This window comes from Struthio camelus, chromosome 1 (assembly GCF_040807025.1).
Source record: "Struthio camelus isolate bStrCam1 chromosome 1, bStrCam1.hap1, whole genome shotgun sequence".
Lineage (NCBI taxonomy): Eukaryota > Metazoa > Chordata > Aves > Struthioniformes > Struthionidae > Struthio > Struthio camelus.
This window is the reverse complement of record NC_090942.1, coordinates 194692780-194710100: the sequence shown is the minus strand read 5'-3', so window position 1 is coordinate 194710100 and position 17321 is coordinate 194692780. Positions and strand designations below refer to the sequence as shown.

The window sequence follows — 17321 nt, the reverse complement described above, 5'->3', positions numbered from 1 at the left end:
AGCCCTAATGTATCCGTGTGGATTTTTTCATGATGGCAATAACAGATTACTAGAGATGAGTAGACAGCAGGCCTCTTTACAGATACACTGTTGACTTATGGAGGTTACTCCTCATCCTCATTACCAAAACAGCTAGTCTATTGAGTGTGATTTAATTAGCAGCTTGGAGTGTCCTTGGCAGTATATCTTCAATTGAAGAATGACTCTATTTTTTAGAGATTGAATTGTACAAATGCTCTTATTTGATTGAAAAAAAATCAACCTATTTAAATATAGTTTAAGGAAATCATATGGACACAATTCATCTAGCAGAAAAACAAAAAATAAATATTCAGTTGTAAAGAAAGCAGCAAACTACTGGGCATTTCAAGATGTCGGCTCAAGCTTTTTTTTAGAAAAGAATACCCAAATCCACTTATATGTAAATTAAAAGCATGATTATTTTTCATGCAGCTTTATTAAATATTGCTTTGGAAAGTACATAAAGATCTGGGGGGGGGGGATGTTTTGTTTTCACAATGTGGGCTATCTCAGCAGTATTTGGAGTGCCTATTATTCTAATGCTTTTGTCAGAGTGCCTGAAGACATGAAGATGCACTTTTTATCTAGCACAGCCCCTAAGGATTAGGATTGCTATGGGTTTCTAACATTGCTGTTTTTTCTTCTATCTAGTTATGAGCATGTTTCGGGTAGGCGGGTTGTCTTATTTTGTTAAAGCCATTTTCATTTAATTGCTAATTCTGGAACATTTCTGGTTAACATAGCATTCTACAATGCAAAATTCAGCTGCTTCTCAAGTGAGTTCTCATAATCCCTACTCTGTATCCGCCCTTTGTCCTTCTCATCCTCCAATAATGTAGATCCAGCTTCTGGTTTCTCTCTTCTACTTCCATTTTCCACCTTTTTTTTCCCCTCACCCATTGCAGGTGCAGAACGAATCTCACCTACTACTGAACCACACTTTTGCTGGCTCTGTGATTGAAGTTGGTCTCCTGTGACCCTCTTTTCCTAACAGCACACGTGTTCCCTGTGTGCTGCTTCGTCCATGCTGGAACAGCAGCTCTGGCATCCTTGAGGAGGAGGCAGAGTGCTGACCAGTTCTCCATCCCTATAAAAGCCCTCTCTTTTGAGACTAACTGCATGGCCCGGGAATTCAGCTCGCAACACTGTTCTAGCTAGCACCCACAGAAGCAGGAGGAGCAGGGTCAGCTCTCGCACTGCCACCATTTCTCACATCAACACACCAGCCCAGGGCTCACTGTAGTGTGACTTTTCTGAGGGTAGATTTTGATTGCAGTGTATATATGTGTGGTTTTCGAGGCAACTCATTTCATAGACTTAGGAACAGAAAGCATAGCATTGCAGATTAATCAAATTAATTATTCAAATGAAAGCAATAATTACTTAAATTTGTCTTGAGACATAGCGAGATTAAGTCTTTGAAACATCATCTTTGGCCTTTACACTATAATGAGTAAACCAGTCTCTAATGACTGAGAAAAGACTAGAGGGTTTGGGCTATCACTAACCAAGAGGTACTTATCAAATAAGATGAGCAACCTGGGTATTACACAGCCCTCAAAGAGTACCTCTTCTTTACTGATGTCCTTGGTAACTCAGCATCAACCAGGCACTGACATTAACTTGAAATCCAAGCTGATCATTTAAATTCACATCCAATGTATGTGGAAAAGAGATGTTTAGTGGCTGAGTTGTCTGGTGAAAATCACTACAGCAAATTTCTACTCTCGCTATAATCTGTTAATTAATGTGGTAATATAAGTTAAAATTAATTTTAACACATCAGTGAGAACAGCACTCCAGTCAAGTCTAGGCGTGCATTAATACATGCCCAGTATATACTCCTGATCCATAAAATATTGTGAGAACACAGGGCTTCACAGTTAATACAACACGACCCCTGTTCATGTTCCTTATGTGTACCTGGAAGAAAAAGCTGACGGTTGAAATCTTCCACAGGAGTTCCTTTACTGACTTCATTGGCGAAAATGATTCAATTTATGCAAATATCTGACTCATGAGTCAAGATTCAGATGACAAAGGTGGTCTCGGAGACTCTGATCTCACTGTGTGCACAAACTTGCTTATGCCTATAGTTTGGAATCACCTAGATGTGGTCACCAAAGAGCTCAAATGGGCTTTTTTTCTTGTGGCATTTCTCGGAGAAATAACCCAGAAGGGCAGCACTGTTCTGCACTCTGGCGAGAGTGGAATACTGAGAAATGCTTGAAGTCTGGGAGGGGGGAGACTGTCAGGTGGCAAAGGCAGGGCTCACAGGAGCAGAGCTGCTCACTCAGTTGGAGTGAAAGAGCAGACTTCAGTCTACACCCGCTAGCTGGTTGGCTGGCCTTTCAAACAGGGGTACCGCCAAATGGGCTGATTAGGAACAAAACCAGACTTCCGCATAGGCTTGATTAGGAGCTGAGATGAATAGACTGCTCTCTACAACAGCTGTTCTATCGTTTTGCCCACTCCTTTCCACATACTTTCAGAGACCTTTCCTTAGAATTGGGAATCTTATTTCTGGGGCACTTTTCCTGATAGTTGAATACATTATTGTTCCTAATTGCTTTCTCTCCTTCATTTTTCTTCTAAGTTGAAGAAAAAAAGTTGTAGGAAGTTTTTAGGCTTCACTGGAAGGAAATTTTAATATTAATAGCACAGAAGACATTACAGTTCAGAATAAAAAGGTAAAGCTTCTCGGGGACTTCACATAACCCCTGAGCAACACAATTAGCGGTGGCTGCAGGTAACACCATCAGCAGCAGTGGCAGAGATGGATGTGGCCATGGGCAGTGAGAATTTCTGGTCCTATGCCAGAGCAAATACGCTTCAGCACACATCATAGGAGTGGTGTAAGGAACGGTGACCTGGAGCATTTCTTCCAAAAGATTTTTTTTTCACAGTTTGGTGCTATTTTGTGCAACTCTGCCCTCAATTTCAGTTCATTTGCAAATCTTCCTAAGAAGCATTTTGGATATAGAGAAAAAATCCTTGTTATAGAAGCCTGACAGAAATATCAGTGTAAAATTAAAAAATAATGAAATGAGTTTGTGTTTAACCCTAGGAAGCTATTTTTGTCTGGGGTTCTTTATAGTGGGATTATTATCAAGCTACCAAGAATCCCGCATGCTCAGATATTGAAAGGATTGCTAATATTAACCATAACATTTAGTTTGACAGGACTAAGAAACTGTATCTGTGCCTGCTCGGAAGTTGGAGCTCAGACTGTGGAGGGCCTGGGCGCTCAGTCCCTTCTGTTCCTTCAGGAGGTTACAGATGCTCCTCTTCCTTGGGCAACACAGGATCGGGGATCTCCTGAGCACTTACAGAGTAGGGAATCAGCAGTTTCACAAGTCCTTCTAGCTAAACGAGAACCTAGGTGTGCACTTAAACACCAGATCCCTAATCATCCACGTTGCTTAATCCATAGCTCTCTGCATAGCCTATTTTGGACCACCCAATGAGCTCTCTAGAGGAAGCTCATCCGATGTGGGAGTGAGCCCAGCTTGGCCACATCCCTGGATCTCATTCAGCTCTCAGTGTAGACATCACCACTAAGGCCAGTGGCTTATTAGGGAAAAGATTTTCATAGCAAGCAAGTGTTACTTACCAGTTTCCCAAGTATGTGAGTGACCAAAACCATACTCTTTAAACTTCAGTAGGTCATGAGTATGTCACACTTTACTGGGGCAGTAAATTACCCCTGACCTGCTCTGTGACATGATGCCTCTGTCTACCCTACCAAGAACTCCAGGGATGTCAGCTCCCACATCACAAGACTATTAAATCTATGTTTTAAATACATACATAGACATGCATATATCTATACAAGCATACATACACACAGTCTGTTCCTTCATTTTATTTTGTGATATTCTACAAGAAATTATTTCCAGTAGTGATATCAGAATTTCCATACCTTAACACTGCCCCTGAAACATGCATTATGAATACACTAAATACACACAGCCGGGTTGCTTCACCAAGCCTGCCCTCCTTGCTTCTCTCTGCTTTTATGGACAACAGATAGGACTGAGTCTAACGTAGCTGAGATGTTCTGACGGTGACTTACCCAGTTCAAACTGGTTAGAAAGGTTATCACAGGTTTGTCTGACTTCTTCACTGTCCCAGCCAAGAGGATAGAGAGCACAGCCAGAGCCAATCAACAAACCTACAGAGAGAAAAGAAAACAGAAGTTTATGCAAGCAACCACTGTTAGCTTAAGTAAAGGCTAGGAGTCAAGCTGTCGTATGGGAAAATCTCAGAAAAGAACTCCTCTTGTCTCGAGAGCAGTAGCAAACCATTTTGACCCCTACTACTGCATCGTGTTTTCAGAGGGTGTCTGGCCTGCAGTGTAGAGCTGAGCTACTCACCTGGCTTATTGCCTGCTCACACCTGGCCTAAGTGCTGGAAGGAGCCTCGTGCTTTTAAATTCCCCTTTTATTCTGCAAAACTGCTACATATTCTGTCTGGAAAACACAGCACAGGGTTAAATAGAAGCTATGCCAATCACAGCATTTATAAGCTGATTGGTATTGATTTAAAACAACAATCAGCTAGGGTCTATCATGGTTCCAGCAGAAGACAGTAAACTGACAGTTGTGATAATTCCTTGCTATTTTTCTTCACTTTTCGCCCCTTCAAAAAGCCAAGGAAGAAAGATTTCATGTCATCTGATCAATTCATACCACAGCTACATGCTGCACAAAGTTTTCTCAAATCACTTCAGCAAAAACAACTGACCTCTTAAACTATTCCACCTATTATTGTGCTTAGCTTAACACTCACAACATGCTTTGCTTTTTCCAATTCTCCAATTTCTCCAATGTTTTAGCTAAGTTTTTCCCTTCACAAGATATTGTGGAGGATCACCCCATTGGCCATGATTATTTTGCAGAAGTGACATTTTTATCATATTTCATTCTCAGCTGTCACTGCAGCAGCTGCCAGAAAGCAGGTGTAGACGGCAAAGATTTTTTCTGATAGAGATTTTACAAGGACGTTCTAGAGAACAGTAAAATACATGCTATATTCTTTAAATGTTATGTCCTATCTGTAAGATCTTTTTATCAGACTGAAAATGAATCACTATGTAGACAACAGGTTGGGTGAGCCTGTCACTTTGCAGGCTGAAAAAGCAGGCAAGTCTTCAAAAAGTTTGTAATGTGTTTTTTTCAGTGCTGCCTTTTACCTGTTAGGTAGAGCACAGGATTGGGACAGGTTTTCAAGTCCTATAGCTGTCCCTGGCTACTTTGGGCAAGTCTCCTGACTTCACAACCTCTCATTTCTCTCTTGACAAAGAGAATAAAGGCAATGATGTCCTCTGGAAAGCACTTACGCTACTGCTCTTCTAGTGGAGAAAAGCGCTGTGTATGGTGACAGAGGCACCATGGAAGTTACACAAGTCCTGAGTAGGATTTCTGACTCAGGACCTGGGACTATCTGTGTATTTCTACAGTCTCCACCCTCATGAAACCTAAGCTTTTCACATTACTGATACACCTATAAGGCACAGAAATTGCTTTATTATTTTCCTGACATGCTCAAAGACATACCTTAACTAGACACTGAAATCCTGAAGTGGAAGCCCACCTTCCCCCAAAAGATATTGGATGCCAGGACATCTGTGCCTGTTCAGGGCCAAATATTGGCTGCTTAGACCTGCCTCTATTAAGTTCAAATTCCTTCCTGATACTAAATTCTACTTCTTCCTTTTCTTGTTGGGCAATCACTGCCTATTCTCCTCTTCATATCTACATTGCTTAATGGAAAAGAAATCCCTGAGATAGATAGCCTTCTCTCAGGTGGTACATTCTCCCAACAGCTATAAAGGGATAAAAGCAATTAAGGATACATGAATGTTAGATAGTTTTAGTACTTTGCATGACCTGGATATGGTTGCTTCTAATGTCTTAGCTAACTGCTTTCACAGAATCATCTGATTTTGCCCCCCTAGGGCTGCAGAGCTAATAGAAGCAGGTAGACTCCATGTAAATGAGAGCTGCTTCTAATTAAATTCTCAGAAAGATGTTTCTCAAGCAAGGGAACTTAGAGCAAAACTGGGTCTACATTTGTTAAAGATAGCTTAAAATTCTCAAAAAATAACTGAATTTCACATGAACTGTTAAAGTTTAAAAGGACATTGTGAAGCATTTAATAGCACTATCTCCCAAAGTGCTACGAGCAGCAGAACCCTATAGGGCAATGAAGAACTTCACTTTTGGAAATAAGAATGATGGGGGAAGGGAGGAAGAGAACCAGGATACCAGAGACAGCCACACGGACCCAATCGATGGCTGTCAAGCCAGTCTTGTTGTCATTCTGATCCCTTCCCACGCTGGCTCTGACGTCCCAACCCTTGCCTTGCACCAGCACTAATACCCATGCAGATGCCAGTTTAGGAAGCTGAACTTGCCTAAAAACGAATCATCCTGGTTGGGTTGGTTTCAGTCAAACTGGATCCCCGCAACGACTCATCTGGAGACCTCAAAATTGCTAGAATGGCTCCAGTGTGAGGGGCAGGAAAAGGTGTGGAGAGGTTTGGAGGGAAAGTAGGCCTGCAGCCGCTTGCACCGGATCAGCTGAAAGCGAGTCCTTAGTCGTGGACAGGTCCTGGGAAACCTCCTGCCCAATTCTTCCAAGAGAGCACAACAGCAGCATTGCAAGCAAGTGAAAGGATGATTAGTGAAAGGATGATTAGCATAACGATGCCACCCCTCAGAAATGCAGAACAAACTTTTACTCAGCACTTGCCAATTGCTCTCCTGAGGTGGCAAGTGTTTAGAGCAGACTACATGCATAAAGGGCTCCTTGTTTGCAGCTCCCTTTAGGGGTTGTTGCAGTGACAGGTTGTTGTTTGTTGTTTTCTTTTTTCCCACGAATATTGCTCACAGCACTTTCCCCACCTCTAGAGCTCATCCTCTTCCAAATATTTTGTACCCACTCTTTCTGCCTCTGATGGTACACTGGATACAGTGGCTACAACCATTAGCAACTTACTTCTTTAGCTAGACCCCTTCATCTCCGGATTACACGCTCTTCCTCACTTCTGTGAGTTCCTCTCTGTAAGCCTAAAAGTCCAATTTCAGTTAAAATAAATTGTTGGGATCAAGCCGCATCATTTACTTGGTGTTTTGAAAGTACCTCACAAAAGAGGTACTTGGCCTTGGCCTGGATTAAGCCTTTGCCTCTAACTTTAGTCTAAATTCTAATTATTTGTGATGAGTAAAAGTACTTATTATTAAAAATAATCCCAGATTTCTTTTTCACTTCTTTCAGAAAACCAGGAAAAATTCATAGGCTCTGCAGAGCCAACACTCTCAAACATAAGGCTTGCTTACACAACGACATGATGTCTAGTGCTATTCTCAGATCAACTCATGTAAATCTAGAAAAAATAAATTAGGGGATGGGTAGGAGATTACTGGGAGTGTAAAATCAAGGCCTGTCTTGCACAAAAATCCTGGTGAGGTAGTCAAAATACACTAGCAATCCAAAAGAGTGTAGCATTAAATTGCTCCAAAGGAGCAACTACCTCACTCAGACATGGGTGCTTGCCATTAAAGCCAGTCTACCCTATCTAACAACCAGACCACAGCACCTACCTCTGAGCCTCATCATTACTGTGCCTTCCAGAAATGAACATACCTGATAAGGGCAAACTAGTGTGCTATGACAGGAAAACTCCCTAGGCCAAAGAGAGCTGGCTCTCCAGTTGGCTGTGGATTTTAGCAGTGCTGAGTTTCTTTTGTGGAGTACAAGCCACCATCTCCTGCAGTTCCTTTTCTTCTCACAGCCTGCACTGACTGCAACAATGAGATCAAACGGGAAACTACCACCTAACTTCAGTGCCTCTGTGGCCCCTCCTCGGAGAGCCGATTTCTTACTAATCTATAATAGTCAGAAGCACAGCGCCTTCCACATTTCCCAAGGGTCTCTGACAGATCAAAACAGGATTAGCACTGCTCGGACATCCAGCTTGTGAAGTGACCCCGAAGTGCAAGCAGCAGCATGTTTATGTGCGAAGAACAAGGCAGACAGCCACAAAACAGCTGCCTGCAGAGCTCACAGGCTCCACTTAGTGAACACAAAACCTGTCAGAGACCAAGGGGACCGCAAAGAGCGCAGGGCTGCGGTGCTATCAGGCAAAAAGGCCCTTACCTACAAATATAGGCTGATTTTGTGACAGGTGCCATCTGAGTACAACGCCTAAAGCTGCTGTTTTGACATCTCTTTTGACATCACTGGTTTTCAACTGGTTTTTGATTCACCTTCAAATTTTTCCCTGTGGTGGTGCAGATAGGCCAGTCAGGGATTTAGGTGTATTGACGAAACAGTTGTTTCCTCGGGTGCTTTTTGCACGCAGCGCACAGGTTAAACTCATGGAGCTAGCTTCAGTGTAAGACTTTCAAGACAACTTAAAGCCCATTAGTCAGTATGGAGATTCCTTTTTTAAAATTTCACAATTTTGGGGTTGTGCTATGAAGTATGTATATGTATATGTACAAGCGTGTGTGTGCCTGTATGCGTAACGGTGCTGAACCTGCCCCATTGCTTTCAGCAGGATCCTGCGTGACTGCAGCAGAGCTGCAAAGTCTGCTTTGCAAACAGGCAAAGTCTGAATGAGCAGCGAATATGCGAAATAGGGCACCATAAACTGGCATTACATTTCCCTTATTTTATGAGCTGGACTGTGCCTCAAACATCTTGGTGTGATTAGGCCTGGTGCAAAAGCCCTTCAGCCCCTCCCTTCCTTTCTGGACAATCCACCCCTATTTGTAAGCAACAATATGTGTGTTTCAGATCCTGGGAAAGCAAAAAGACTACATACTATAATCTCTGATAATTCATTCACATGTCTGTAGCCAATTTGTTTAAATACAGAGAATGTAGATCCTGGAGAAGAGCTGCAACCTCCATTTAAAGATCTACATTAAATCCAAATGCCACAAACCCAGTGGAAAACCTTAAGCCAATTTTGCAGCTTCAGTTGAGAGCAGTTACTAGTTTAGCTCAAGAGCGCACATCCTAGCCTGCCCTATAGTTAATGTATTCAGCCAACTAGGCTACCCAGGAAACCACACCCATCTCTACAGCTGCTTAAAATGCTTAGGATGCCTATAACATTCTTTAAATGAAAGGTGGAAAAAAAATACCAAACTACCCTGCTATAATTGTCGTCATCTGTCATCTTCCGTTATCCACCACAGTCATTAAAAGAAATAAAAAGGGGAAGGGAATGTGCAGCAAGATGTCCATAAGCAGCAGCTTCATAAAAGAACCTGCCACTTTGAGATGTGAAAGAATCAATGGGATGGGGCTAGCCAGCCAGGGAGGCACGGGTGGCATTTGGCTTCTGTTTCTGACAACATGGTGTATGCCAACAGAGGTGTTGGCACTGTCAGAGACCAGCTCTTCTGGAGTAATTTCACATTTGGAAATGAAAAGGGCTTCTTGCTCTGTGTGAAGCCTGAGGATCTCTGTGATTCACTGCTGTTGCAAGTGTTACAGCTGGCTCGAAACACTAGCATGGCACGTGGAAAGAGAGCTGGAGGGCTGTCTTCAACACAACCAGCTTAGGCAATGTAAAGCCTGAATTAAACGCCTGGCTTCAACATTTAACTGGGTCCCATTTAGCCACTAGGCTCCTTGTACAGTCAATGAAGAGAGCTGGATACCTCCAAAAAATCATCTAAAAAAGCCTACACCGTAAGTGAGGAGCTGCCCAGACCCTGACAACACAAAACATTAGAGTAAAGGAAGCACCTACCGCATGCTGGCCCAACTCAGGCCTTTGTCACATCTATCCACCCGAGGTCGAGGGCATGAACACCTTGTCTAGGGACAGATTCCTGGCTGAGCTGGACTTACTTATTAAAGCTAAGCTTGCGGAGGAGCATGAGCTGCCCACTGAGCAGTCAGAGCTCCCGGTTCATGATGTGGGAGACTTGGGTCCAGCTTCTCCCTCAGTTTAGGGAGGGAGGGGTGTTTATACCCACCATGGTGTGTCTTGAGCCACAAAGCCACGATATACTGCAGGAGGGCAATGTGGACCTGGAGTCGGAGAGGTAAAGCTTTGGGGCTGCTGTGGCTAAGGGTTAAGGATTGCTTCACACCCCTAACTGGGCAGATGATCGCTACCGTTGCCCTGACTGTGCTGCTGCCACTGGTGCATCCTCTTCCCAACAAAAGAAGCCTTTAAAAATTCTAAGTCAAATTTTTCTCTGCACTGTGGTTGTTATGACTTTAACGGAGGGTGAAGAAGCCCTGCCACCCCTGTTGGGTGACCACACAGCCCTTTTACAAGCAATGCACAGCTGTGCCCTGCAGATGTGGCATACCAACAGCCTAGAAGTTGTGCAACTACGAAGCAGGGTGTTGGGGAGAGGATGCCTCAATTGCAAACTACCCAGAGCAATCGTCATTCCTCCCAGAGACAGACCAAATAAACAACATCCTTCATTATCACTCTTGCTGCAGGTACAACATGCAACCATACTGTACAAACACTTAGCATTTGAAAGATAATTCTTGTTTGTCTGGAGTGGAGCTCCTGATTGAAAATAATTGCATGTAACAGGTTCTGCATATGGCTGATGCTGCTAAGCAGGGGGGCGGAGGGGAGAGGACAGTAATTACATTAGTGACTTGGCACAGATCTAAGTCTCGTCTTTGAAGTGATAAAGAAGTAATTTGTAGCATGAGGCAAAGAGGTAAAATATTAACACCTATTAATATGCCCAGAAATAGCTTGGATATAGGCAAGTCTAAAACAATAAATATAGAAATATTAATAAACCAAGAGACATTAACTAGATTCGGCCTTGAACTTGCCTACACAGCTGTGCTCAGAGAAGCCAAGGCCAATCAAGAACATTCATTGCTCAAACACTGAAGCCTGCACATCACTCAGCCTCCTGGTGTGGCTTCACTGGCAGCCTCCACCTGAAGATCTGATGTGTTGTATAGGACACACACAGGTATCGCACGATAAATTAATTGTCTCTAACAGTCCTAATAGTAAGCTAGCAAGGCCTGTTTTACAGATTCGGCTCTGCCCCTCCCTCCTTGAAGTCATAGTTTGCCCTTGACTACTATATGGCTCATTCCCATTGTGTTCTCAGCCCATTAGTTCATTGCCTCTTCAAAAGCCAAACCTTCCCCAGTGTCCTTCCTTTTCCCTTTCATAGGATAAACCTAAGCACATAATTTAGAGAAATTTGATGGGAGTTAAAAAAAAAATCTGTTTGATCAATAAAGTGAGGTAGTGATGGCAGTAAATAAAGCACTTAGCTTTGGACTTAGCCTCAGAGTCTTGCAGTTAGAAACTGTATTTTCAAATGGGAAATAAACCAGTGGTGACTTTCCTTGATTATGGACCTCTTAAGAGCCTGCAATGCCTTTTACATGAGCACTGGGAATTGTATTCCTCTCTGTATAACCTTAGCTCCAGTTACAGTTATACCCTACAAATTCAGTGAATGTAATTGCCCAGTAGGCAATTCTTTCACCCGCAGTAGGATACGCACAGCTGTAACAAAGGGCCTGGAAAGTCTCTCTCAAGATGTAAGGAATCTAATGTTACTTTCAAAAAACCCAGTCTAAATTTGCACCTAGAAAAAAATAAAAGAAATTGATCAAGCTTGACATGTGCAATACTGAGAAAAAATAAAATGAACTGAATGCTATTATATGTATAGTCACTTTTTAGTGAGATAAATTAAATCTTCCCTAAAGTATCTTCATCCTTTTTTAACTTCCTTATCTTCTACTTTTCCCCTTTTCATTTTTGGATCTGACCAGAAAAAACTTTGGCTTTTTTTTCCTGGACAACCCTAATTAATACTGCTCTTCTGACAGATATTCAGGCCATCTGGAGAAGCTGACAGGCAAAAATTTTGAAGTCAACCCTTTCAAGACCATTCTAATGACGATTTTCCCTATTGCATTTTTCTTTATAGCTAGTCTGATCTTCAAGAATGATAGAAAGTTTTCACATTCCCATCTGCCACTTGAAGATACAGTAATTTCTACAAGCAAAACAAAACCAATTTTTAGATGAAGCATGGATTTTTCCCTCTCCAGTTCATGTGATTTAAAAACTCTCCTAGCCATAATGGCTGTAAAGCATTTACCTGCTATAAAAGTGACCCTGCAGCATGAAAGCGAAATTGAGCTAGCACAGAAAGATTGTTGTCAGCAGCTTTGAGATGAACCCTAGCCAATAAACAATGGAGTTAAAGAAGAATTGGTTAAAAACTATGATGCAAAATACTTCAGCAGAAACAGTCAGCTTCTGAAGTTCTTGCAGCTTCAGGACCTGCAACCAAGCAGCAAACGCAGAGTGATAAAAAAGGTTCAGAGCAACTTTAGGCAAGTTCCAGTGGCCAGGCAAAGCAAAGGGGCCTGAAGGAACAAACGGGAGCTAAGGGAGCAGGGCCACGGCAGCCTGCAGGCGGACTGGCTCCAGCTGCCGTCAAAGTTCAGCCTAAGATTCAACTAGCAAGGGATGGTATTTTTATACTCACAGTTCCCAGCTCTTCACCCACAAGCTTCCCCTCTCTGAGGGTCACACTGCTAGTGCTTCTCTTGATATCATATCTCTGTCCTTTTGTTTCTCTGTTATGCTTCTGTTAGAAAAATGTAGTTAAAACAATCCCTTCCATTACTACTTATTATCTTTCCCCCACAAAATCAAGGGATATACCTGAGTCAGGCTTTGCTTAGGCTTAAACGTGAGATCTAAACTTTGAGTGACGGTTCTCCATTGAATTAGTAGTCACTCAATATGGGACTTTTGCTGGTTCCTTACTTAGCCTGAATAGAATATGTATAGTTTGAGAGAGGTTATAATGGCTTACAACCTGACTAAATACAATAAACGTTTAATACTTCCTTGATGCTGCCTTAATCAAGTGAATGTAAGTGCAGTCACTTATACCAGTACCTATCAGGAGCCATAAGTGTTGTCCTCTGGCCTCATATTCAACAGAGACACAAATAGATTACAAAATAGATTACAAATCAGTTTTTTTTCTATTCATTGCTGTCTTTGGCATGGGTGATCACGCAGACCATTCAAAAAAGTGCCCCTATAAATATGAAAATAATATGCCAAAAAATGTTCTCCCCTTACGGTGTGACAATTAAGAACGTCCTCTTCCCCACTTCCTTTTCCATCCCATCGCCCAGGGTCTCCCCTGAAGACCATAAGTGAGGAGAAAGATTTTTTTTTGGTCAGCAGCTCAATCTCTTCTCCTGGGCTGTGTCTCACAGTGTCCCAAAGATATTGTGTCAATCCCTAAAATAGACAAGTTTCTAATGTAAGATTTCTGAGGTTTGCACTGCTTTCCAGAGAAAGAAGCAGTGCCACACTGCAAAAACCCTTTAGCTTTTGTGAAGACAACAGCCCTAACTATTTTTATTTTGGCAGTAGGAGACAAATAGCTAAGGCCTATAAAAATGCACTTCAAGCTAGAACTTCAGCATGTAAATCACAGAAAACTATTTCTTTTGCAGATCAAAGCTATTAGCCCAGCTATTGCAAGCCCAGCCGGGCCCGGCTTCTCCCGTAAGGAGCTGAGCAGGTGCAGGGAGTCCTTTATCTGAACGTGCAGGTAAGGATTCACCGGAAAGAGTGTGGAAGGGATAGCAGCACATCCCTCAAATGAGACTTTTTCTATTATTTTGGGTTAGTCCACACCGTGAGCATTCACTGCTTGACAACTGCTTAGCTCCAAACCTCAGCAAACAGGCACAGCAGCAGAGCTGTCTCCTGCCTGCTGGCACTTTCAGAAACTCTGGCAAAGCAGGGCCATTGGCATTGACAGTAAGAAAAGGCATTATAAATGCCTGTCAGCTTCCAGTGTGCAGCAAGGCAAAATGCTGTGGTGTTAACTAGGGGAAGTCCCTGCCTGCAACTCGTGTCACAGGAGAGTCACAACCCTTGCTTTCTCCCTGATCACAGGCAACAAACGTGCACTGGGTAACGAAGGGTGCAGATGTCGCTTTTCCAGCAGATGAAGTGTCATTTCATTTTGATTTTCACTTGATCAGAAGTGGTGTGCTCATTACTACAGAGGTGCTTCAGGCTTGGAGGGGGAAATCCCCCCAGCCAGAGATGCTACTTTGATACCTACAAGGTAAGGGCTTTGTCTGCTCTAGTTGGCCCCCAGAGCTTTTAAAATAGTACTAAAGGCTCCAGAAAATAGTATGTGTGTGGGAGAAACCCAAAAGAAATAGAAGAGTAGGAAGAGCAGAGAAATCAAGCACAGAGCTGCTGATAAACGAAAGGGAATTAGTAAGAGCCATTTGACAAAAGCACAAGTGACGAGGCCATGGCAGCTGCTGCTGTGGAGAGGAAAGATCCAGCACCATTTTCAAAGCACTGCAAAATAGGTGCTGGTTCCAGGGATTCCAGGAGCCTGCGACTGCCACCAGTTCCAACCACCAAAAATCACCCCTGCAGGTACTTTTTGTAACCAGATACTGTAAAGCAGCAGTAAAGAAATTCTGTAATCTACACAGGTTGGCACTAGATAATAAAAAATCCCAAGAGTCTAATCCTATTTTATATATGCAGTAGGAGGAGTAATATGATCTTTAAGAACTATTTGAATTACAGTGCATAGCCGGATATTTAATCTAAGTTTCCTTTATTACTGTTTATTATACAGCAGTATTCATATACAGGGATATTTACAGAAATCCAAGGAAACAGGCACCTGCCCAGGCAATTTACATCTTATTGTTTATGGTCAAGTGAGGCTAAAACTGGCCACAAATGCATAGTAGAGGGTAGCTGGAGGCTGTACCAATTGATCAGAGGATCAATATTCACTGAAGCGTGGACTCCAGTCTGACTCCCTCACTATCAGATCACAAAGTCCGTCTTACATTTGCATTCCCTCAGTCAGTATTTATTACCAAGTAGGACATCCTTCCAATAGAAGCTCCACAGGCGGGGATGGCTGTTTATATTCACGGCTATTTCTCTCAACTGATGGATGTTGGGTACAGGTGACCGAACATAGGAGGCACCAGCATCACCAAGTTTTCTTTTTCAGGCTTCACACAATACCTACTCTTTATGCCCCCACGCATAAGGTTAGTGGAGGAGTATCTAGACTGTGAATCCTCCAGTGTTTAGACACAAGTCACAAACAGTAAGCAGTTTGAGTAAGTCAGGGCTTCCCTGCTTTTGTTTGTTAAAGTGGATACTTGGAGGTATGAAAGCGATACCATGGTCACAATTGAAAGTTGGTCCTGCTTTAAGCAGGAGGTTGGAGTAGATGACCTCCTGATATCTCTTCCAACATGAATGACTTAGGAAAACGTCTTTCCATCATTCAGGCCTGCACATAGGACTCCACTGTCATTTGAGTAGGATAGCCCATGTGGTCGCCTACTGCTGCTCCAGAAAAGCATGGGTCATCTTTTCTGGATGTCTCAAATGGCATATCAAAACATGAAGTGTCTCTGCATGGGCAAATGAGTTCAGACTCTAGTCACCAATACAATGAATGCAGTCTAGGAAGCTATTCTTTTCATCCTAAAGAATACACATACATTGGTCTATGCCTAGGATATATCTAAATCTACCTAAGTCTAAGATAGCGAAGATATTCACATGGTGCTGGCAGATATCACACAGAGCCAATAAGGAAAGCTACACAGAGCCAACAAGAAAAGCTAGACACTCCTGGGCTAGCTGGAGGTAGACAAGCACACCTCGAAAGGCAGTAGACACTCACAGGTAGTCAACTGAATCGTCCTCTATTGGCATTACGGACTAGAAGTGGGATTTGGCTGCCCAAACATAGGCACCTTCTACCAGTTTAAGCACTGTACAGTATCTCCCTTGGCCTCCAGCTGCCACTCCAGAATGGTGCAACTCCCCTAAATCCTCTGTCATACCTGCCAGCCCACACAGAGGTCTTGCAGACCTCAGGGTATCTCTAATGGCACAAAGCATCTAGATTTAGGCTGATGAGTCTCACCCTAGATACCCGTTGATCTTAACATGAGCTTAGAAACCCAAGGGTAGACACCTGTATTGTCGACATCTCCAATAAGTGCATGAATCTTTTAAGTGAAACCTGTCCAGTCACCTACATTTTATTTTCTCCTTTACCTTCTATCCTCCTGCCCTCACTATGCCCTGAATATGCAAATACCTCAATTCCTGTTATGAATCCTGCCTCCCTTTATAGGAACTGACTGAATGTTAGGCTAGGAGAGCAGGCTAAAGGCGATGTTGTCTTTTCACATGTGTAAACCTGTCTGTTATACATTTAAAAGAAGTTATTTCTTTGGGAAAAAAACGTAGCCTCAAAATGGCCTTGACCTACCTCTCTTGCTACCACAGAGCTAGACCACTCAAGACTAGTTTTGGTGAGCCTCTGCATCATTCTTAGTGGAGTTTTTCACACTACAAAATGACTGACACTGCTTGTTCTAAAAAGGATGAGACCTGGCCCATTTAAAAGTAGAGTGAAGCTGCAGAGTAGAACTGAAATGCTTGAAGAGCTCCAGAAAACACTCTGGAGTTTGACTGTCAGCTCATTTTTGTTTGGCAAGCCATGATCACTGCTTGTACATTATGAGCTTTATGAAAAAAAAGCCTGAGAGTTATCACATGCCATCAGACTTCTTTATGTTACAACCCATCTGTGTACTCACCCCATCATTTTGTGGCTCAGAATCAAATGCTTGACAGTTCAAAGAGTCTAAAGCAGCATATGGCATATGACATAGTGTATTTAAATAGAAATAACTCTATTAGAAACACAAGGATGCCTATTGTAATTAATAAAAGAGAGTTCAATAACTAACTTCACAAACTACATAATTCTCCGTGCAGTCATAGCAGATAAGGCATATTTCTTTTCATTAATATGAAATATCACCTGGAAGCTGGACAAAACTAGCTGGACTCTGCAGAAGCTCCAAGTCCCTGCTCTAAGGAATTCCCGTTACCATGATCTGATTTCACAGAAAACCACAAAAAGAGAACTAAGGAAACATCCCATGTCAGTGTCCTGTGAAGATAAACAGACAAAATGGATAAATGAAAGAGGATTGTCATGTCTTTAGAATACAGACTAGGTGGATTAAGATTGTTTACAGCACTAAGGAAAAGTCTGCAGCAGAAATTCAGGCCACGTCTCCTGAGCGCCACTCCACTGATTTTGCCTCTAGATTGTCCATGCCATTGGAACTATTCAAAGATTGATTAAATCCCAAAGAATTGCTCTGTCAAGTATAATAGTTCAGTGATCTGTGAAAAAAAGTATAGT

At 42.5% G+C, this 17321-nt stretch overlaps 1 protein-coding gene across 1 annotated transcript in view; it reads right to left on the bottom strand.

Annotated features, from left to right (window-relative positions):
* Positions 1-17321, bottom strand: part of LHFPL6 (LHFPL tetraspan subfamily member 6) — a 151336-nt gene that overhangs the window by 13396 nt on the left and 120619 nt on the right. The window contains exon 3 of the mRNA XM_068929964.1: positions 4097-4195. Coding sequence (XP_068786065.1) covers positions 4097-4195 — 99 coding nt within the window. The remainder of the gene's footprint in view (positions 1-4096; positions 4196-17321) is intronic.